The sequence below is a fragment of the Pholis gunnellus genome (assembly GCF_910591455.1).
Source record: "Pholis gunnellus genome assembly, chromosome: 10".
Taxonomy (NCBI): Eukaryota; Metazoa; Chordata; class Actinopteri; order Perciformes; family Pholidae; genus Pholis; species Pholis gunnellus.
The window spans coordinates 11806593-11826255 of NC_136537.1; the positions used below are offsets into that span (position 1 = coordinate 11806593).

General features: G+C 43.9%; 1 protein-coding gene across 2 annotated transcripts; it reads right to left on the reverse strand.

The window, feature by feature from the left end:
• Positions 1–1103: 1103 nt before the first annotated feature.
• kdm3b (lysine (K)-specific demethylase 3B) lies at positions 1104–17592 on the reverse strand. 2 transcript variants are annotated; one of them, XM_079167578.1, is made up of 25 exons: positions 17162–17592; positions 12635–12802; positions 11921–12034; positions 11424–11529; positions 10970–11094; positions 10649–10702; positions 9773–10471; positions 8477–9665; positions 8185–8401; positions 7842–8056; positions 7570–7722; positions 7318–7425; positions 7060–7187; positions 6677–6974; positions 6327–6580; positions 5955–6227; positions 5684–5855; positions 5457–5547; positions 5137–5267; positions 4779–4898; positions 4599–4622; positions 2944–3083; positions 2559–2735; positions 2318–2452; positions 1104–2119 (listed from the first exon to the last, which is right to left on the reverse strand). In XM_079167578.1, the coding sequence occupies exons 1-25, from the start codon at positions 17357–17359 to the stop codon at positions 2039–2041; spliced, it is 5370 nt and encodes a 1789-aa protein (XP_079023704.1). In that variant the 5' UTR covers positions 17360–17592; the 3' UTR covers positions 1104–2038. The 2 variants fall into 2 exon arrangements, with proteins under 2 accessions (XP_079023704.1, XP_079023703.1); XM_079167577.1 differs by having other exon boundaries at positions 6677–6977.
• Positions 17593–19663: the final 2071 nt, after the last annotated feature.

Genomic DNA, 19663 nt, shown 5'->3' on the forward strand with positions numbered 1-19663 from the left:
TCACCCGCTTCTAGAGAGATCTAGGTAGTCAGCTGTAGCGGGCTAGGTGCCCCCCCCATTCCCCTCCAGGAACGTGGTGTGTATTGCGATGTGAACCGGGAGGCTGGCTGGCCCGATGCTGCCTATCCGCTCCGCGGTGCTGTCAGGTGGGCTAGCAGCAGCTGAGGATGTGCTGCAGTCTCTCCAAGCTGCTCTGTCTCACTGCTGGAGAGACGGGCTCTTAAAGGGCCAGGCCGATAAATGGTGCACTAAGAGTGACACACATGATCCAATGAGCTCAATTAATAAGTGGTCATTTATAGAAGACGCCAGGTGCTTCACAACAGTGACTAGTATTAAAGAACAGGAAACATAGCAAGATCTTGTTTGTAATATAAACGTATAGGTCTTTGTTGGTTTCATGCTTTTATCCTTCTTGGTCATGTACAGCACACTCAAGTCTCCCTTGCCCCATTTTCTGTGATCTACTTAGTAATTCAGCTACAAGCAGTTAAAGCTGGGTACACAGGACAGATATCAGAGCATGTAGCATCGGTAAAAATCTAGTGTATTAGGTGTTCAGTGTGTAGGATTGGGCCGCACATAGTGGTGAAGTTGCAGATTGCAATTAACTGAAACTTCTCCCGTATGCCAAGCATGTGCATCTAAAGCGAAGTGGACACAGTGTTGGAGGCAGTGAGCGGTTCGTTCCCATGAAACATCTTTTTGGGCCCCATGGCATCACATGATGGACCTGGAAGTTTTAATTCCACTGTTTTGCCTCAATGTACACACAGGACGTTACATTTATATAAGACAGACATTCAGACTTGTACTGAAACAATTTATTAATAGATATGTCAATAAATTGCCACCTATTTAAATGTTTGATTGTTTATTAAGACATTCTAAACATTTGTTTGCAGATGTTTTTTTTGCTGCTTTTCTTTGTTTTATTATTGTAAACGTTTTATTTTTTTAACTTTATCAAAAAGATGAATTGATGACAAAAATAACTTAGTTTCAGCCCTGATTCAGACATTTTAATACATATTTTATAGAGACCCTTGTTGAGGTGTTGTGGGTAATAAACAAACCGTGGACAACCCGTAGTTTTGGTAAACTTTAATGTGAAAAATCAGACAGACTGCTAAGATCAATATATATATATATATATATATATATATATATATATATATATATTGATACAATGTTAATGGCCAGTAGTTCTATTCAGCTGCAATTGTGATTCTTGAACAATGTTGTTGGAAGTCTGCAGTTCGTTCAGCCCATGAGACAAAGATAGGTGACCAAAAAAAATAAAAAATGAAACCTGCCCTCTCTGAAGTCCTCCTGATCATTGCCTTGTGGTGTATAAAAAGAAAAGACTTCTTACTCTAAAAGTGAAATAAAAAAACTAAAAATACAAAACTTTGGTCTGCTTCCCCTCACTGGCTGCTTCACAAATCCATTACAGCCACAGAGGGCAGAAGCAATCAGCTGTTTAAAAACTGCAACAACAGAAAATGTCTACAAACACAGGTTAACCTCGCTCCTATTTAAGAAAAATAATATCAACGTCAGGAAAATAGGAAAGTTAGCCCAGAACTTGCATTTTGTCAGTCACTTACATGGAAGCTGAACCTCTGCTCCAGAGGCAAGTCAGCGTTTACCTCCTTAACTCTCACATCTTACATTTACAATGAAAACAACAGAACAAACACACTGACCTTAAATACAGAGTTAATCCAAAAAAAGAAATAATAATTGGAAAACAACTAGACAAGTCTGAGCGAACTGTGTAACAGCGATAAAGGACTTCCTTCATCAAAGCGCTGATTAGCCCCTCCCCCGTCTAATCCCTCCCCAAATCAAATGTTCTCTTTCCCCAAAACCCAGACCTCCACTGCCCCAAAATAACTTACACTCTATCTTTGTACTCTGCAGCCTGCAGCCTGTACTTGTGTGTGTAGGTATTTAATGTATATTGTGTGTGTGTGTGTGCGTCGTGGAGTGGTTGTCAGAGGCTGGTTATTTTGGGATTACAGTAAGTGAGGAACTACGGGCGTGCTAGTTTAGGTTCATGGGCCTTCATTGTCCCAACAGCGTCCTTCACTGCATGATAGATGATGTTCTTCACCTGAGGAAAAAAAGGACAGGAAAAGTCTGTTAAAACAATGGCAAGGAAACAACAATGCCTCACACTGACTAGGGCTTCTTTTCATTTTTTATTAAATCACTCTAAGCAACTCATAAACCTAGTCTGAATGAATCTCTAGCTAGTTGAATGCATTCAAGTTGGACAGTGAAAAACGACATGAGAGAAAAGCACACGGACCTGTAGCTTGTCTTCGTGGTTTGTGTGAGTCGTGGACAGGTGTCTGAACTCCTGGGTCAGTCTGAAACAGTGCTTTACATGCTCAGGAGACACAAAGTCCTCTGCCACCTTGATACAGCTGTACAGGTTGTGAACCTGAAGGGGAAGAGCAGACAATTAACAAATACATTAATGAAACAAGATAATTATGCGTCTTGAATCCTCTGAAGGATATCAATAGCAAGCTTCCTAAATGTCTGACCTGGTGTGGAGCTCCAGCGGGGATAAACACAGCATCTCCTAAGAACTGTACAATGGCCCATCCCTGCACGCCATATTCTTCATACAGCCTGCGGCGGAGCACCTGGTCCAGGTACCAGCTCTGGTCGTGAATGGGGTCGTGGTCTGGAGGATTCTCTTGACCCTGCTCCTCTCCCACCTTGACACAGATAATCCACGATTAATCACAACCACACACGTTTAGCTTCGGTTGTTGTTGCTAACCAGCTGATGACATCTTGGTATCATAAATGAGGATGTAGTGGAGGGAAAACCGGGGATTCAGATGAACAGATTTATAGACTGAATGTAGTCTTAAGATAAAGCAGGTTGGGCAGAAAAGAGACCGAAATCTTCCGGCTGCTGACCTTGCGGAGAAGTTCTCTGATCTTCTCAGCGTCCTTGGCAGCGTAGATGTGCCAGAGAGCTCCAGGTTTCTCCTTCGCCTCGTACACCCGCCTCTTTGTCATTTCATCCACATCACCCTCCTCAATAGTGGTCATGACCTCTAAAGAACCAAACGTAAACAACACACACACACACATATATACACACACACACACACACACACACACACAAACACACACACACATACAGGGCACCAGAGGATCATCAGCCATGTTTTTATGATAACAATTGTTTTTGTTAATTAGGTTTGGAGCTGTGATTGCTGATGTTTCAAGAGAGTTGAAGACTACTCCGTTGAATTCATTCCAGTCTGATGACTAAACGTATCATGCCTCAGTGACTGGTACCATCAAGCTAATCTGCATTTCTCATTCTTCACAGCGTAATTCTTAAACAAATTAATTGATGTACATCCGTCATACTGTTTGATCAAATGGCAAAGAGCTGTAGTTCACAACTGGTGGCTCATGACTCAGTATTAGGTTGCAGGTCCATTATAAGTGACCTGCAAGATTGTTCTCTAAAATTACTGTTTACAGCTGCATCGTGTGGCTGACGTGACGCAAACATCACAAGCCGTTAACGCAGCATTTGGCAAAATATAAAATGCCAACAGGACTAATGTTTCCAGTGCATGGAAGAACTGTAAATTAGTCATTTTAAGAAGCTGATTCAAATGGTTCACATTTCCAATGATGTCTGCATTGTGACTTAAGACAAATGTGGATCATGTGGCTGGACCAGTTGAGAACCACTGGGGCAAAGAAAAGGACAGACATTTACTGACATCATGTTCACATCCACAGCGTCAGGTTAATCATACGGAGCAGCTCACTCTACTGCCTGAAATATACCGACCCCTCATTTAAAGTGTGTATTTATGAGTTATTCAGAAAGATGATAACGGTTTTTGCCTTTCACCTGCTCACAGCGGTTTCTCTTTGCTACCTAACCATGTGTATGCATTTAGCTAGGTAACATTAACAATGTGTGTGTGTGTGTGTGTGTGTGTGTGTGTGTGTGTGTGTGTGTGTGTGTGTGTGTGTGTGTGTGTGTGTGTGTGTGTGTGTATTGCATTTATTATTATCTGGTCAGTCACAAATGACTCTTTGTATGACATGGTCATACTTGTGGGTGGTTGCTCGTGTCACTGTGTGAAGGGATGCTAACTCTAGATGCTCTTCAATGAAGCTTTTCTCCCACCAGGTAAGGACCGGAGCACAGCTCATCAAAAGCAAAGATAATTCCATAAATTACATGAAATTCTTTGTGAACTTAATGTAAATTTGTGGATTTTCTGATGCTTTATTAGCTGGACCACAGAAGTACACAATGTTTCACCCAACCCTGAAATCTACAAAGAAGAGGAAACTCAGGATCTCTAAAGAGCAACAACAGAAAGGTAATTGCCGTCCGTTATTCATTGAAGTTGTTAATAAAGCTTTTACATAGAAATGTACAAAACATGCCACAGTAGAAACCAACAGATGGGTCCCAGTGCTCTGGCCCCGACAGCACAGATAATAACAGAAGGATGGGATGGAGCAGTGAAGAAGGGGAGTTAGTCAAAAAGAAGGGCATGCTACTGAAGTGATACAAGTGAAAGTCTACAGACCTTTGCGTCCATTGATATCTGCCTCTGAGAAAGAGAAATGTTGCCATAATGTAAATGAGAGAGACCCTATGAAGGGTCTTTTCAGTGTTTTGGATTTGGTATGGAGAAACAAAACATTGACATGTAATGCAGAACAGAACAAGACAAAGAGAGGGGGACAAAGTGCTTAACTCCACTGACCTTGCCCTGGGTCTCCCTCTATTTGAGGGATACCAACATAGACCATGACGTTGACGGCATCAGAGACATCCAGATGGAGATTAGTGGTTCCCACTTTCCTGTCTTCAGACGAGGTTAAGCCTGAGGGAAAGAAAGGCATTGAGGGGGTGAGAGCGAGAGAGAGCGAGAGAGAGCGAGAGAGAGCGAGAGAGAGAGAGAGAGAGAGAGAGAGAGAGAGAGAGAGAGAGAGAGAGAGAGAGAGAGAGAGAGAGAGAGAGAGAGAAGAGGATACAGTATATAGTATATATATAATAGAGGAAGGGGGAGAAAGAAACAAGAGATCTAACGGAGTTGAGAGGGACTGAGCCGATCTTCTCACCATAGGCGTTGTACATCTTGGGTCCAAGGTCAGGACGCACGAAGAAGTTGGGCAGACGGGCAGCGAGGTTTAAACGACCGTCTCTTTTTGTGTACTCGGGCAAAGGGAGGTTATCCATCAGATCGTCAAACCTGGAAAAAGTATGAAAGAATAAAACAACACAAATGAGATTCACAAATGTGTTTCGTAAAAATAATTAATTATTTCACAAAAATAAAGTTAAAGCAGTCTGGTTAAAAAAAATGTATTATTTTTCATTTCATATTTTAACAAGCTTATGTAAGGTAACAACACAGGCAACATATTTCTGGGTCCCTCACCGTGTGGGCATCATGTCCCTGAAGTCTTCCCCCGGAGGCCAATCCTTTAGTTTCAACACCATGGGCTGGCCCTCGCTGTCTTGCAGTCGCTCTGCATTCACAGAAAAACACTTTAGCTGAAACTTCTTAAAAGAAACTCTAGCTAAAATAACACAGTGCCACACGCATCAATTCATCAATCCAACAACAGATAAGAAGAATTATATAAAAATAGTGTGTGCACTCACTGGAGATGATCTCGAAGCCGTCCCAGAAGTCTCGCACCTTCACATCAGAGATGATGGCACAGTTTCTACAGTTGACCAGGTCTACATCCTGGTCTCCAAACTCCCTACTGAAGGCATCGGGCCGCCACAAATCCCCTTTCAGGCGTTTATGTATCCCTGACACCAACACGGGCTGGACACAAACGAGAAGAGATTAGACAGATGACAGTTGAGTCTCAATCTTTCTTGTTCAGCTCCATCATGTGGCTGCCACAGAGGCCTCTGTTCTTACTTGTCCCTGCTTCCAGCACTCTCTGAAGATCTTCCAGTTGTTGCTGTTGCTGGGATCCTGTAGGCAGAGGAGTCGTCCGTCACAGAGCCAGGAGTGTGAGGTATGTGGTTCCAAAACACTGAGGCCCATTACTCCGTCTTTGCGGCCGCCCAGAACACCGAGCTCGCCTCCCTCGGACGCCCCGGTCCGACGGCCTTCTGCCTTCTTGGTCTCCACCACTGAGGCGATGATGTGGTCCAGGAAGTTTGGGAGGCTGCTCTTCAGCTTGTCACTCTGACAGAAACAAAGTACATGTTTTATTACCCAGCTATGTATTTGTACTTTAGGTAAAGAAAAAAACTAACTATAAAAAAACATGAGCTTTCTACGTACCCCTGCTGAGGTAAAGACAGAGGGGAATGGCACCCCGCTCTCTCCGGGCCCCTGGGGGAGTTTGCCCGGTCCAGAGTTGAGCAGATCCCGGAGACTGGACCCCTCCGGTTTGGATTGGGCCATGCTGGAGCCCAGTAACAGACTGTTGAATAGCTTAGGACTGGAAGCAGAAGGCTTTGACAGGACACTGAGTGAGTCCAGGCCAAAGGGAGGCCGGCTGTCTCGACTCATCATTGAGCGAAGTGAACCGGATTCTGGAAGGAGATGGCGAGAGGACGGTGATGTAACTTGACTTTTTTTTTTCATGCACTCAGATTACACTGACTCAGCATTTCCTCTTTCCTACTTACCCTTGGTGTCATCCTTGGCCTTCTGTGTGGCCAAGTCTGCCAGCCAGTGCAGAGCCGAGCTGTTGCCCTCTCCTGATGAGCGGGACTCCTTGGCGGAGGACTGGGTGAGGTTACAGGGGGAGGACGTACCACTGGTTGAGTTGCTGACACCGCTCACGCTTTCTCCTCCCCCACTGTCTGATGGCGCTGCTGTTTGCGTAGTTTCTGTTTTGATGGCTGAAGTTTCTCCCTCTGGTTTTGGGGTGGTGCCGATACCAGGAGCTGCACCTGCGAGGATTCCACTACTACCTGTTGTAGACTGCTGAGACGAGCACAACCAGACATCAGAGCCTTCAAATTTAACACTTTTCACAATGCAGAACAAAAACAAAATATGACAGTACCTGTGAAATCCCATTGGGGGCACTGGGGCGTACTAGAGGCTTAGTGTGTCGACTGGTACAGGGACAATTGGCCTTAATACCCCACTTGCCTCTCGCTGAGTGCACCATGTCACCTATGTTGTAAAGAGCTAAAGGAGAAAGGCAATCAAACGAATCATTACAACTCTCACTCTACCAATACAAGATCATATCTAATGACTTGATGCCGGTGAGGTGGGGATTGATAGATTGATGATGTAAGCATCATGTACACGTTACCTGTCCCAGGTATAATCTGCGTCGGCATAAGGCTCTGTGGCTCATGAGGTTGACCTTTGGCACACTTCAACCAAGAGAAAACCTCGTCCTCTGGACCTTCATCGACATCTGAGACAAAGAACACAACAACCATAATAACACTCAACCTCTCACAAAGCAATAACGCCATCATCACTTCTTTGTATCATTTAAATGAAATGAAATAAACAAGTTAGGTTAACACTGTTGTGAACTGGTAACAACTGGACTCACCCTCCCTTGGCCGGTTCCTGCGGAGCCGATAGCAGTCCAGACACACTCCAAAGCCACACTTGCGACACACCCAGTGAATGTTGAACAGGGTGGTCTCACACACGTCACACATTTCTCTGACGCCTCGCACGGCACGTTTCCACGCCACTTTCTCTGAAGGACAGACCAAAAAAAAACCCACAGGATTATATAAACAGTAGACACTTTTGACAGTGAGTGATGAGCACAAATGTAGGGCAAGATAGTGAATAAAATCACGTCTTTGTACTCACGGTGAGGTTCCACCATCATCATGGCCTCCTTTTCAGACATGACCAACTGACAGAACTGGTCTCCCACATTGGCCAGGATGTACTTGGAGGTATCGAGGTCCAGGCCCTCTAGGACAGCTGGTGCAGGTAGCCACAGACCCATGGCCATGGAATCGCTCTGCTGAGGACTCAGGAAGCCCTCCACACGCAGTACAGCTTTACGAGTGAAAGCCAACCTGGTCGTGGGTAAAAAAAAAAAAAAAGGTTAATTCAGTAACACATCATTGCTCTGTTCTGATAGCTCTCTATAACTTCCTCTATGAAGCTCAAACACACAAAGCAAGACATTGAGCAGCACGTGTACCTTCTGAAGTGGAAGAACCGACAGGACACATTTGGGTCGTGATCGTCGTCACTATCTTCGCCTGTGGTGCGATATTTACGGTAGCGCTCCAGGCGGCACTCGCGGCACTTGTGCAAGTGAGGGGCCACGTTGATGCAGGAGCCATCCTGGAGAAAGGACTCACCAGACTGCTTCAGACGACGCACTTTGCTCTGGTCTTTTAGTACCGACTGGCCCACTGGAGGAGACAAATTAGTGTTAATTATATTGCTCAACTCGTCACCACAAACGACAAAGAGGGGACAAGACTTACCTTTGAAAGGCTTGTTACGTGGACGGCTTTTAGCAGCCCCTTGGATTTTAGTTTTCTGCAACATTGCCACATCCTTGGCAGGGTGAAGTGGTCCTCCTGGGATCTGGCCTTTCTCGGGGCCCTCTTCATTGTCACTCAGGTCTGACAGGTCGCTGTTGCTGCTGGAGTCAGAGTCACGCTTTGACGATTGGCCTCTTTCCTCCAGGCTAAACTTCTGAGACTGGCTCTGGTCAAAGGACACGGGAACCTCCTCCATTCCCCCGGGGCCAGTGCTTCCAAACATGGGGCAGCCTGAGGTGGATGTAGGCATCTCCCCAGCCTCCAGCTCCTCCTTTGTCACAGTCCCTTCACTCTGCGGCCTCTGTGATGAGGTCGGTGCTGGAGAGGAGGAAGAGCTGGGTGAAGCAGCTGCTGAGAGTACTGGGAAAGAGGAAGACAGAATCCCCTTCGGTGGCTCTGCCATGGTGAAAAGGTTTGGCTTGCTGTCTGAGGCAGGACCGAGGGTCTGTGGCTCAGCCCCAGTGAGGCCAGCAAAGGATGTGTGGGAGGTTTTGTCCCCATATGCCAGAAATGGATTAGCAGGCTCTTTGGAGGCCTGCAGGAAAAGGTTCTGGTGGCTATCTGAGGTATTAAAACCAGATTGCAGCCCTAAGCCCCCCACAGAAGTCCCATTATTACTGCTCTTCTTAGAAGTACTTAGAGGAGCTCCAGCAGCCCCAGTCAGACCACCAATACTTAGACCAGAACCTCTTCCTCCTGCAGAGCCACCCATGCCCTGGAAGGCCAATGAGGATTTGTTGAGCACACCATTTCCAGATGAATGGGTCTCAGGCACTTTGGGCTGCTCAGGCTTTTTCAGCCCTTCAGTAGAGGTTGCGGACTTGAAAAGGCTTGGGGGCTCTTTACTCAAGCTGTCAGACACTGCGGTGAAGTAATTGGTGTCCTTGGACTGGGTCGGACCAGCAGCTAGGCTTGGGCTGGATCCAGAATTCTGGGTCATGCACTGGAAAAACAAATTTTGGTCTTGTTGGGATTGAGTCTCGTTCTTCGCGCCGCCGAAGCCGAAGCCAAAGGGCCGGGGAGCGTCCTGGGAGGCAGTCGTAGTGGTCGGAGCGCCGTTGGTCTGTGAGGTAACATCTCCAAATACAGAAGCAGTGGGCAAACAAAAGCCTGATGCCGTTTTGGAGCCCTGGGAAACAAAACAATGTGGTACAATAACATTATATTAATAACAGAAACAACACCGTGACAACTTACAAAGGCAACATATGGTACTGACCATACGGATCGTCTTACCTCAGTCTGGCTTCCCCAGGCGGGGGCTTTAGGACTAAAACCCACAGACGCAGAAAGGGCCACACTAGGGCCACTGTCATGTGACCAAGAAATGGTGACGGGCCCCGGGGAAACGAGAGCAGCTGTTTTGGAATAGGCTGATTGGGAGGCCTCCTCTCGGTCTGGCTGGGGGGATGGGGAGGCCTTGGGGGCCGGAGCGCCAGGGACCAGGCTCGGCATCTGGCCGAGTGAGGGGAACGATGTGGTGGAGAAGGGAGAGGGGGCTGGTTTGAGGGGGGGAGGGGTGGGGGTGTGAGTAACTGCAGTGGTGGAATCTGCTGCTCCTTGTGTGGAGAGAGAACGCCCATTTTCTTTGACATGGGCCGGATGACGAGGAGCAGCGCTGGATTGGTCCATCTGGAGTGAGGAGTTGGTGTTTGGGGACGACACTCTGCCCTGAGCAAAGGTTCCTTCTGAGGAGCTTCCGTTTTTGGTTGTGCTGCTGACTCTTTCTGCAGAGTCTCCTCCCCAGATCCCCATCCCTTCCACTGGCAGTTTGCTGGAGTCGCCACAGTTTTGCCCATCGGCTCCCGCATCTCCTGCTCCTTTGAAACGTTTCAAGTTCAAGTCATCGTCGCCTTCGGAGGCCGTCCTACGTCTGCGTCCACTGTCACCCTTCATTGTCTCACTGTCCTTCCTTCGCCGCCCATTCTTACCAAGCTAGAAAGGGTAGTGCAAGAAGTAATTCTGTTAACACATATTTACAAAAAGAGGTCCGTCTAAAGCTGAAAATGCTTCAACGGCTTTAACCAAATATACTACGCAGTAATACAAAGTAAAATGTACAATTCAGTGCAACCACGTATGGAGTATAGATAGATAACATGACAGCCTTACCTCTTCTGCCAGCATGACATGTATCACGCGAGGATCTACCGTCTGATTTTCGCCCTACAGCACAAAAAACAGAAGGAGGTATTTGAGCAGCATCCTTTCACACCAAAACTGCGGGACTATATGGTAGCTAATGGGTATAGGAAGTGAGGCAACACAGTCATTTCAATCAGACCTATCCGGTCTGAAAGTGACATGGGACTGAAGTTCCATCTAAATCTCTCCATGTCATCAAGAGTTTCTAATTGTTTTGATATTTAGATTCCCAAGTATCCGATACAATTTGCGTCCCAATTCGACTTGTAACATAAGACTTTTTTTCACCTTATCTATTGTAATCTCCATGATGTGTGAGATGGGGTCGTGCTGTGAGACCAGCCCTGAAGCCCAGCACTCCTCAAACTCTGGCTGGTACACGCGAACCCTGCGTCCTTGAATAGTGTATGAACCTGAGGGCAGGAACAGGGGGAACAGCAGAGTTACATTCTGTCAGATTTAAATGAAACACCTCACAAAACAAGTCAACAATAACACAAGACAGAAAAATATAAAAGCATTAAAGTCCCTCAATCTAGCAAGTTGCTACTGCAGCATTAGATGGCCGTTATACTCATAGCTGATTATCTGTTATCACGCTAATACAATAATTAGCTATCTTTGCATGTTCTAATGAACATTAATCCCAAAACCAGAAACACATATGTGAAACATTGTTAAGGCACCACATGGAGGTTAGTAAATGAAAACAACATCAGACTTGGTGAAGGTTGAGTCTTACCCTTCCTGAAGATCTCCTGCAGCTCAAAGTCAGTACGCCAGCTGGAGATGGCCGCCTGCACTGAGGGCTGCTCCAGCAGCAGCGGGTGTCTTATGTCTTTATCAACCTGCACAAGGACACGAACCACACCGAGATATGACAGTGGCACAGCAACAACGTGAAACTCCACACCAGAATGTTACAAAAAAAACACCAGCGCTGAAACAGTGGATGCTGGATTTCTTTAAATGGCTAAAAGTAATAAATGTCCTGTCCAATAAATTGTTTATTCTGTCTGATAATTCAAATAAAAAAAAACACAAATGTATTCCATTTTTAATAATATGAAACAGAAAATAGAAAGGGAATCTGAGATGCTGAGATGTTTTTGGTACGTTTTGATTAATATCCTAAATAACAATGTTTTATTTGTCAACAAACTGATTTATAAACTAATAGTTCTAGTACTTAACACTAGTAAGAAAAAGTTGAACATACTGTATTACATAAGTACATACCTCAAACCTCTGGACAGTTTTGTTATCAGGTAGGAACTCAAAATTCTTGTTTCCAAAATACTCCACAGGAACCATCGATCCTAAACCCGCTCTGTCCACCAAGGAGCGGTAGGCCTGAGGAAGGAGTGAACAACACTAAATGATTTCACTCTGTAGGAAAATACTTGATATTTGTATTCAATTCAACAGGAACCGTACGTTCCTACACCTCAAAACAATGCAGATAACTGGATTTTCTAAATGTAATTCAAAGCATATCGGCTACGTTTACACCGAAGCGCTTCATGCCTTGAACTTTTTAGTGATGTTACAGTGAGTCCTATCTGCTTCCTGTGTTTCCAGTCATGATACCCACAAGAACACAGTAACTGACTTCAGACATAAACTAGAGCACAAGCACAGCCAAACGTCCATCTGCATCGGGCCCAAACAAGTCAGAGACAAGCACTCAAGCTGGAGGCTGAACTGGAGTGAGACTCTGGATTTCTGAAAAGCCTGAGTGGGGAGGCTGGGCCTGGGCAGTGAAAGGCATCGGTAGCCTATATCGGGGTTTAGGTAAGATATCAGATTACATGTGTCGTCTCCCGTGATTACATGTACACGCTATAGATATGTATATATATCTAACCTGTGCCACAGGTGTACAAATCTATTGAGTCTATTTGGTGGTCCGTGTCCTGAAGCTTATTCCGATCGTTTCAAGGCTAGACTCACCAGAGCGGGCCAGGCCGGGGACGATGCCGGAGCTCCAGCGGTCCCGGTACTCCCGTCACTTCGACTGGCCCAAACAATAGAGTCTTCCACCAGCACGGCTTTCACCCCCTTGTCGAACACCTGCACCCAGGAGCAGCGCTGCAGAGCGTTCTCAAACTCCACAAATACCTGCAGTTGGAGAAACAGAGAGAAGCAGAACATAAACATGAGGACTGTAGTAATTGCAACTATGGCAAATCTAATTCATTTCAAATGCAGAATACAATGAAAACAGTGGAAATATGTGCAAGTAACATAACAAAAACAGAGATACTGTAAGTGGACTGGCAAGCTACCATCTGTCAAACAGTCTCTTCAGCGGCCAAGAGCTCATTGGAGACTTTCAACCAGCAACTCAATGCCTGTGTGAATCAGCAACCCCGCTAAGAGATCATTTAGAACCGCGATAATGCACTCTACTAATATACTGAGTTTAAAAGAGTCTGTGTTCTTTATGCCATTGTGTTTGCATGACAGAATCTGGCTACATCTACAGCAGGTTTGTATGTCACTGGTACAATGATGATGACATTTAATGCCAGTCAGAGGAGCCCGTTTACTGTTAAAGCTAGAGTTGGATAACACATTTTCATTTTGCACAGAACTAGAAAGTGTCTCCCATGAACAGACCACCTGGAAGGATCCCAGGAGGAGCCTGTCAATCATCAGTTATCTAGCTACTTTGGTTTAAAGGAAAAAGTTGATGATTAATTGGCTTAAAATGGAAGACACAGCCTTTAAAAAAGAGAAACATTCAGGTGATGCTATGAAACACAGACCATAAGTCTACTTTAGCTGATGCCTGATGCCTGCGATATGCAAATAACAACCACAAACGTATTGGCAGTGCTTGCCACTGAGAAGCCCCGTAGAGCAGTTGTGAGTTTGGGACGCATTCACATGACAGTACCCCTGTGAGGAAAACACAGCCCTCTCATTCATTTGAATGGAGCCAGTTCATCGTTGCAGCTGGGGTGCCAGAAGAGGCAAAACAATGCAGGGTTGTCTGGCAAAAAAGTTGAATCTGGTTCACCTTCTGTAATGCAGAATCCCATTGGCCATTCTGTCTGTGATCATTACAAACCTCTGAGCAGCGCTGTGGCATCAGATACATCTTAGCCCCGTGATCTGTTCCTCAAACTTCACTTCCTGCATTGTATTTCATACAATAACCAAAACTGAACAATGACACCTCTTAGCCCAGGTTTCAAAATCTAAATGAACGACTGCAAAAAGTCAGAGTAAACGTATTCTCATGTCTGATTGTACTATTGACTTTCTTCCCCCTCACTGAAGACATCATGTCACCTCCTGTAAGTCCACAGCAGAGGTGGATTATTTGGTGGGCTCCTTGAGTGAAATAAAAACACCACAGAAGTATCTAAGCTATTGACAACCGCTACTTTATTTAACAGAGCAAGCTGTGAGAGACAGACTGGGCTTTTATCAGTCCGAGAGGGGGGGGGGGGGGGGTGGTATTGATTGACACCGTCTATGCAATGGACTCGCCAACTACCCACTGGCTTTGGTAGTAGTAGTAGTGGAAGAAGAAGAAGAAGAAGAAGATTCGCACAGATAATATCAACCCAGCTGCTGAGCTTGCAGGTACTCGTGTGAAGAAGATAATGATCTCAACACTTGTTGTGAGCACCGGTAGTGAGACACGACTAATAACTGGTCCCTGGTCCTAACAAATGACACAATCGATGAATGCCTCTGGCTGAGCACTGGAAGTAGTTGGTGATCGGAGATTGCCATTTTGTTAGGGATGGAGTAGGAAAGGAGGAGTAAAAGTTAACCAATAAATGGACATTTACATTTTGAGCTTCCAGGGTCAATATTTAATTACAATATATGCCAGATATCAACATTGTGAACAGCCAAAGTCTACACTGCAGTAAACGCTTTCATTGTTTAAAGAGCTTCTCCTTGGTCAGAAATTCAGACATTTGTTTTGGATTTCATGACATCGTCATGCAGGCTGTTTTACTCTTCAGTGTACTTTTACGTGCATCTGGACCTGCTGGTTAAATTTGAGTTTTGTTGTTTTCATTTACGGCATTATATATAATGTATACTGACATTTTGTCTTGATAATTTGCTGTGGCATGTGAGAAAAAGTCCTTCTGCTGGAGCCCCTTGTGAGCTTAGTGGTGCCACATTAATTGAAATGTTTCGGGTTTGATTCCAGCTTTCGGACCTTCGTTGAATGTCACTCGCATCTCTCTGCCCCATCGCCAGCCTGTGTGCCGTCACTGAGTAACTGACTGACTGAGTGATGAAGTTGCTGAGTGATGAAGTTGCACCACTGGTCAAAGTGAGTGATAAAGGTCATACCATTGCCTGTTGCACTTTCAAAATGACTAAGCGGTGGTGCCCCGGCTTTTCCAACAACCCGGGCGAGTAGTGATGACAAGCGGCCAGGGAGGAGCTCCAAAATATCGCACGTTTTTTCTGTGTAAATTGTATATTTTGAAAGAGGGTGGGCCTGCTGTTGTTTTCGTTCCGTTTCACATTTTAATTGTGATTTGCCCAGCTGTGTGTTTTGTTAGGAGAGGGAAACCTATAACCATACTCTATTATGTCTGCCTATTAATATAATTCAATATCGGTTTTGTATTTATTTTCTTTAAATATTTTGCAGCTGTATATTTTCAAACAGGGAGGAAACCTTGTATTTGCATTTGATTTGAATCACTGTGTGACCTCATGTGTCTTTGACTTACAACTGACGCCCACTTTGCTGAGGACACAGGTAGTTTGTTGCCATTCAGCCTAAAATACTGAGGTATGAATTGGGGTCATTTTGCACAGCGCTACACTGAGCTGAGCTGTGTTAAAGCTTCCTGCCAAGAGAATGTGCACTGACATCTTCTTCACAGACCACTGAATCGAGTCTCCCAACAAAACATCTTCACATTTTTTAGCATTTACTGATTTTGTATGTTTTTTCCTCCACATTCCAGTTGTCATGCTGGTTATTCATCAAACTTGTGTAACATCACAAAACTGTCTTCTGGTCTGAGTGGTTGAGATCGATGCACACGTCTGTAGAGTCGTGGGAATGTGAGAACTCAATTTAAGAAGAATACACGTCTTTTTTTCCCTCCTTCACAACCCTGGTGATCCATTCTGTACACAGTAAGGTAATCTGATTAATCTCAAACTCACTGAACAGGTGTGTCGGCCCACTGGTCCTGGTTTTCTTTTGTTTTTATAGTGAAAATAAGTTTTGGAAGAAGGAGACTAACACGATAACCTCCCCTTTGTCTCTGTAACTCAAAGATCGAACAATGATTGTATTGACTGTCTTGTCAATGTTTAAAATAACAGCAGGGCAGAAAAAAAATGTTCTCACAGAAATGTTTTTATATCTCAGCCCCAGTCCTATTAATGTTTATTTCATCGGCGGATCTCATTTCTCCAGTAAATGTCTATTTAAGGTTATTGCACACCTCAGAAGAGAGAGAGAGAGAGTTTAGTTTCTCAACAGGTGCACCTTCTTACTTTACAGAGAGAAAAGTTTAAGTATTCCATTTGAGTCAACTTGAACAAATAAAAAGGCTACGTCTGCAACAACTCAAAGAACCATCTGTAATCATTATAGTCATCTTTTCTTCATAATCATACAAAAGAACAAACTGGACAAATTAGATTTAATGTAAATGTCACTCTACATTATTTCAAACTAGGTTATTTTAAATCCAATAAACCTATGTTTCGAAAAATCCCATTTTTATTATATGTACATTTTATCCCTTGAATCTCTTAGTTTTCATATTAAATGAATCAAACATTATTAGTAAAGTTACTTTGCAATTGCTTGCTATTGTAATATTCTGTTGTAAAAGAGTCCATTTTATCTACGAAGTCACTCACCAACACCCCAAATCTCTACAAATCTCACCCAAATGTCTCTCTGCAGTGTATCAACTCTGCTAAATGTTACTTAAGCAGCTCGTGAAGATTAATTTAATGCATTTAAGATTCCATTAGATGACACAAAGGTGCGTTACACTGAACATTTAATAACCTGAACCCCCACAGTAAAGTCCTTGTTCACCCTCACATGAACTTGTTAGGCCTTTAACTAAACTAACGTTAGCTAACGATGGGAAAAAAACAGTTTGTGTCAATATATGTTCGTGTGGTTATCTGTTGCTTTAAAGCGTAACACTACGAGGCTACACGTACTACTGGCAGAGCTAAATGTCATTCGTTAACGAGCTACAAAAAAAAGCGAACAAAGCCAAGGCCAGAAAATCCCCGGCCTCGAGTTTAGCTTCGCCTCACTGCCCGCAACTTGTAACGTTAGCTTGCTAATCTATGCACGAGCGTACGTTAACTGCCAACACACGTACCACCGTTGACGGTTAAAAATGAGTTTAATTGGGTTAAAGGCCTACTTAAGAGGTGGTATACGAGCTACGTATCCATTGGAATGTGTGTATCCACGCAGAAAGGCTTCTCTCGTATGTAAACACTGACCGTCAGCCCTGCAGCAGCGGTGGTTGTTGTTGTCGCCTCTGCTCCGCTAACCTCCGGGACTTGCAGGCCGATGACACTCACTGCCCGCACCGTTCCCCGGAGCCATGCAGCCTGCTCTGGCTCGGATCCGTTCGCAGACCTGCCGTCGTCGAGGAGCAAAAGCAGACGCTTTCCTATCAGTTCTAATGAGACCTCCATGGTTTGCTCGCAAGCTACCGAGTCACCATGAACAGTGTAACTTCTCCGCTTGGGATGGGAACTCAAGAACGCTAGAAGACGAGCGGAAAACAGCTGCGGCGACTTTGTACTAAACGTTAGTGCACGAGAGAGCCCGTTACACACGTTGCACCCAGCAGCGGACCGGGTCACGCCGGGTATTCACTCTGTCGAGATGTTATTGTCCTCGGTGCTAACGCGACTATCCTGCTCTGTCCGCCATTGAGCCCTGCAACAATCAAACGCACTCCTCGTAGACGGGCAGCACTGCGGAGACAGAGAGCCAGCGAGTGGGGAAACAGCAACCTCTGGTGGAAGGCCTGTGAATCACGTTAGTGGTTACTTAGTGCATTGTAGATTACGTTTGTTTCAAGATGTCCCGCAGTGTTAAAGCGTGAGTGGACTACGTTTTGTTTATTGATCAATTGCACATATACAATTTTACAAATTGTCAATAAGAAACAGCAAAATACAAACATTCAAACTAACATGCCAGGGGGCAACCGCAGAGGATACCAAATATAGATAGAAATAAAAGCATAAAAATAGAAAAACGTAAATAAATAATATAAAGAGAAAAAGGAGACACTAAGGCACACACTCTGATTGTGTAATTATACATATAGCACAGGCAATGCATGCAAACTCTTTATAAAAAAACACAAAAAGGTCTTTGGCTTGTAAACTTACACTTATGTATAGAATTTGGCAAGAGTAATCAATAAATGTATGATATACGCCCTTTCCTCAAATGTTCTGTCATGGGTAAAGAATCCAAATGTAACATGTTCAGCGAAGGTGGACTACTAATACAAAGTTAAATCACTTCAATGTAATCATGTCTTATTTCTAATAGAGCCGAACCAGTAGCATTCAGGGTTTTTTAGGCCTATACCAATATATTGATTTTTTTTTTCACAGACACATAACTAACTACACTACTATATGTTAAAGACATCTTTACATGGAATAAAAAATACACATTACGCAAATGTATAAAACACGACCAATAAACAAAAAATCCAACCCAATAACATTACACTCTTCACTCTTAGTATTTCCATCATGGTAATGGCGAAGTTTGAGTTCTGTGAGTGAGGAGTTACACATATTGACCTCCTGACCAGAGCAGACACTAATCATTGTTATAGGTTGTAGTAGCACAGCAGTGGTAGTAGTATTGTTGTTGTATATTCTGACCACTAGGAGGTGCTACGCCGCCACAAACTCCTCAGTGAAGTGCAATGTATGAATCAGGTCAGTATATTAAGGGATGTTCTGCCAGAGCGAATTGTTATCATCCCTATCAGTAGAACATTAATTAATTTATGAATCATCTAAATAGGATACCACAAAGAAAAGTAGCACCGGGACCATGAAGCACAGAGTCATCAACGTTTAAGTGATATTGTGGAACAAATGTAATTTTCATCTATAAATATGTAGAACTGTGACTTCTATTTTGGTGAATACAAGGCATCGTAACCTTTTCACACTGTGATATTTATGGATGTGTATTTTAACATTTAGGCTGTGACACAAATAAAGAAGTGTCAATACTGGTCAAATGATATGCTCTGGCATACAAAAATAAATTTACTTCACAATGTATTACTGGAACCGTGCAAATGAAGAATCTTCTTTGGTCTCACACGAGTTTTAAATGAAGCCTTTACATAATAACATGTTCAACTGAAAAGTCAGGGGAACAAAGTAACGCAGAGGTTTTCTATTTGAAAAACACACCTCCTTATTTATTCATGAGTTATACAAGATAAGATACATCATACAGTATATACAAAATCTACACATCAAAATATCAAAAGAGATAATAACAATACAAATATTTTCTTTTTATAAAAACCTTTCTAAAATAGCATCTCATTATGAAATAGGCCAGCTTCTTTAGGCGAGGTCAAAGCCTCAAGTCTGTTATTAGGGGTTTCTCGTGAAAGGTGATATTTATAAATCGGGACGTGAGGTTATTTTGAAAGAGCTGTATGTGCCAAGCATGTATAGGTTCCCTATGTAAACGAATCCCTCTGTGCCTGTAAAAGTATGCACCATGTGCAAGGACTCTGTTGTGATTCTGGTGTGCTACTATCAGTGTACAGATTGAACGCATAGGAAGTCTCAAACAGGTCTTTGAGGGGACACATTTCTCATTCCTCTTCCCCTCAGTTTTTCTATTCTGCGTCCACTACAATCAATAAAAATCACACTTTATCTGAACACATTCAAAGTGTTATCTCAAGCATTAATTAACGGCCCAACGTTCTGCTACAC